This window comes from Thermobia domestica, chromosome 4, assembly GCF_964235325.1.
Source record: "Thermobia domestica chromosome 4, izTheDome1.hap1.1, whole genome shotgun sequence".
Classification (NCBI taxonomy): domain Eukaryota; kingdom Metazoa; phylum Arthropoda; class Insecta; order Zygentoma; family Lepismatidae; genus Thermobia; species Thermobia domestica.
The window spans coordinates 57,797,889-57,800,101 of record NC_137457.1 but is presented as its reverse complement, the minus strand read 5'-3'; the positions used below and the strand labels follow the sequence as shown (position 1 = coordinate 57,800,101).

Sequence of the window (2,213 nt, the reverse complement as noted above, 5' to 3'; positions counted from 1 at the left end):
CCGGTACACAATGCACATGTAATAGTATGATATTGTATTGGAGAGAACTGAAAACAAAATTACGGGATATCTCTGTGGATAGAAAATATTGTAATTTACGTAACGTTGAGAATTATCGCGCCGAAATGTCTCTGCAGTAAGACAGCAATGAAAGGGTACCGGTGTTGATGCTACTGCTCAATGTGGCCTCGAAGTGGTGCTGTGTGAGCAAAGCAGGAACTGTTGTCGATTCGTGTTGTATCTTGGTAACATTGTGCAAGTGGCGAGATTTTAGCTTTAGCTTCATCTTAAAGGGAAAGGATGGAGTCTTAATGAGCAAAATATGACAAGTAGGACAGGTACGGAAACTATAATTATATTGTGGTTTAACCCGGCACACGGCGTGTGGTGAGGCTATCCCTCACTCCTTGCTTTCTCCATGTACTACTGCGCAATGGTTATGCGCACGTGTATATCCTTCTATGTATTCCAAGTTCACTATTTTTAGCTTCGATCTTCAACTACAGCTTGTTGATGAAGAATCGTTGTTTTTGTTAGCAGTGCATTGTTAGAAGCTTTGCAATTCAGTGAGATTTTATCTCACCTTGCGCCCTGTTACGTTACTATTTCTGACAGTGTTGAATACTACAAATACATTGGCTGTAGGTAAATATATTAAACTATGGATGACAGAACCCGATGTTGTAAATTCTGACCAAGTTGTGAGAGATAGACCTATATATACAGCGAAAGATGGAGTTACAACGTGGAGTGTTTACTCCAGAAACACGGCACATAAAACTAGGCATAGAAATCTCGTGAGACATTTACCAGGTGTCAGAAGACAAGCACGAAATATAAAATCGCCAATGGAAGCATGGCATTTGTTTTTCCCAGAAGACACTAGAAAACAAATTGTGGAATATACGAATCTAAAATTAGCAGAAATTCGTATAGGAATAACACGTGAAAGAGATATTCGTAACACTGATTATGAAGAAATGTTAGCTCTATTAGGTTTGCTGTATTTATCGGGTATGATGAAGGGTTCTCGTTTAAATCTGTAGGGCTTATGGGCAACTGACGGAAAAGCTCCACAATTGTTTCGTTTGGTCATGTCTCAGAAACGGTTTCGTATGCTTCTACGCGCCCTGTGTTTTGATGACATCAACACCAGACAGCAGAGAAAAGAAGAAGACAATCTAGCTCCAATACGGGCATTATTTGAAGAATTCGTATTGAAATGTGCGGCCCGCTAGACAGCACATGAACATCTAACTATTGATGAAGTGCTTGAATCTTTCAGGAAAAGATGCTCTTTTCGATGTTTCATGCCAAATAAATCGGCAAAATATGGCATTAAAATATATTCCTTAGTGAACGCACATGTCTACTACACAATGAAAATGGAGATCTATCCGGGAACACAACAGCCGCGAGGACCATATGTTCAGGACAACAGTGCGCACGCAGTTTTCAAACGTCTCATCGAACCCATTACTAAATTTGGCAGAAATGTGACAACAGACAACTTCTTCACACCACTTCCTTTAGCGCTAGATCTTCTAAAGAATCATGGCTTAACACTGGTTGGAACTCTAAGAAGTAACAAACCTCAGATTCCGGTTGAATTCCTGAGTACAAAGGGAAGACCACTATTTTCAAGCATGTTCGCTAATGGAGAAGATCTGTTACTTTGTTCCTATGTGTCAAACAGAAGAAAAAATATGCTATTACTCTCCACAATGCATGGTGGAGAACACATTGATGAAGGACCAAAGGAGCAGGCTAAACCGGAAATCATTACATTTTATATGACGAAGAGTGGTGTAGACTGTGTCGATGAGCTGAAGAGTCTCTACACAGTTGCAAGGAAAACCAACAGGTGGCCGTGACGTATCTTCTACACACTCCTTGATATTGGTGCTCTAAACAGCTACATCATATATAGATTTGACTGTGAAAATGCTGACACAAGGAGACTCTATAAGAAAAAGTTAGCAATGGAACTCTGCAAGCCATACATCACTAGAAGAGCAACAATAACATGCTTGCCTACACTTCTGCGATCACAGATAAGAAGGATCCTGGGTGACTTTCCAGCACCTGTGCACTCCGAGGCACCAGCAGGGAATAGTGATAAAAGGATATGTGGCTTCTGTCCCAGGAAGAAAAATCGATACACCAAAACATGTTGTGGAGAGTGTCTTGTCCCAGTGTGCAAGGAGCACACA

The 2,213-nt window shown here is 40.8% G+C and overlaps 1 protein-coding gene across 1 annotated transcript; it reads left to right on the top strand.

Annotated features, from left to right (window-relative positions):
* Positions 1-1,385: 1,385 nt before the first annotated feature.
* Positions 1,386-1,874, top strand: LOC145682775 (uncharacterized). Its single transcript, XM_081754152.1, has one exon. It carries the CDS (start codon positions 1,386-1,388, stop codon positions 1,872-1,874), a length of 489 nt encoding a protein of 162 aa, XP_081610278.1.
* The last annotated feature ends 339 nt before the right edge of the window (positions 1,875-2,213 follow it).

Coding starts and splice junctions, on each gene's coding strand:
- LOC145682775 (XM_081754152.1), top strand. CDS start 1,386: ATGGAGATCTATCCGGGAACACAACAGCCGCGAGGACCATATGTTCAG.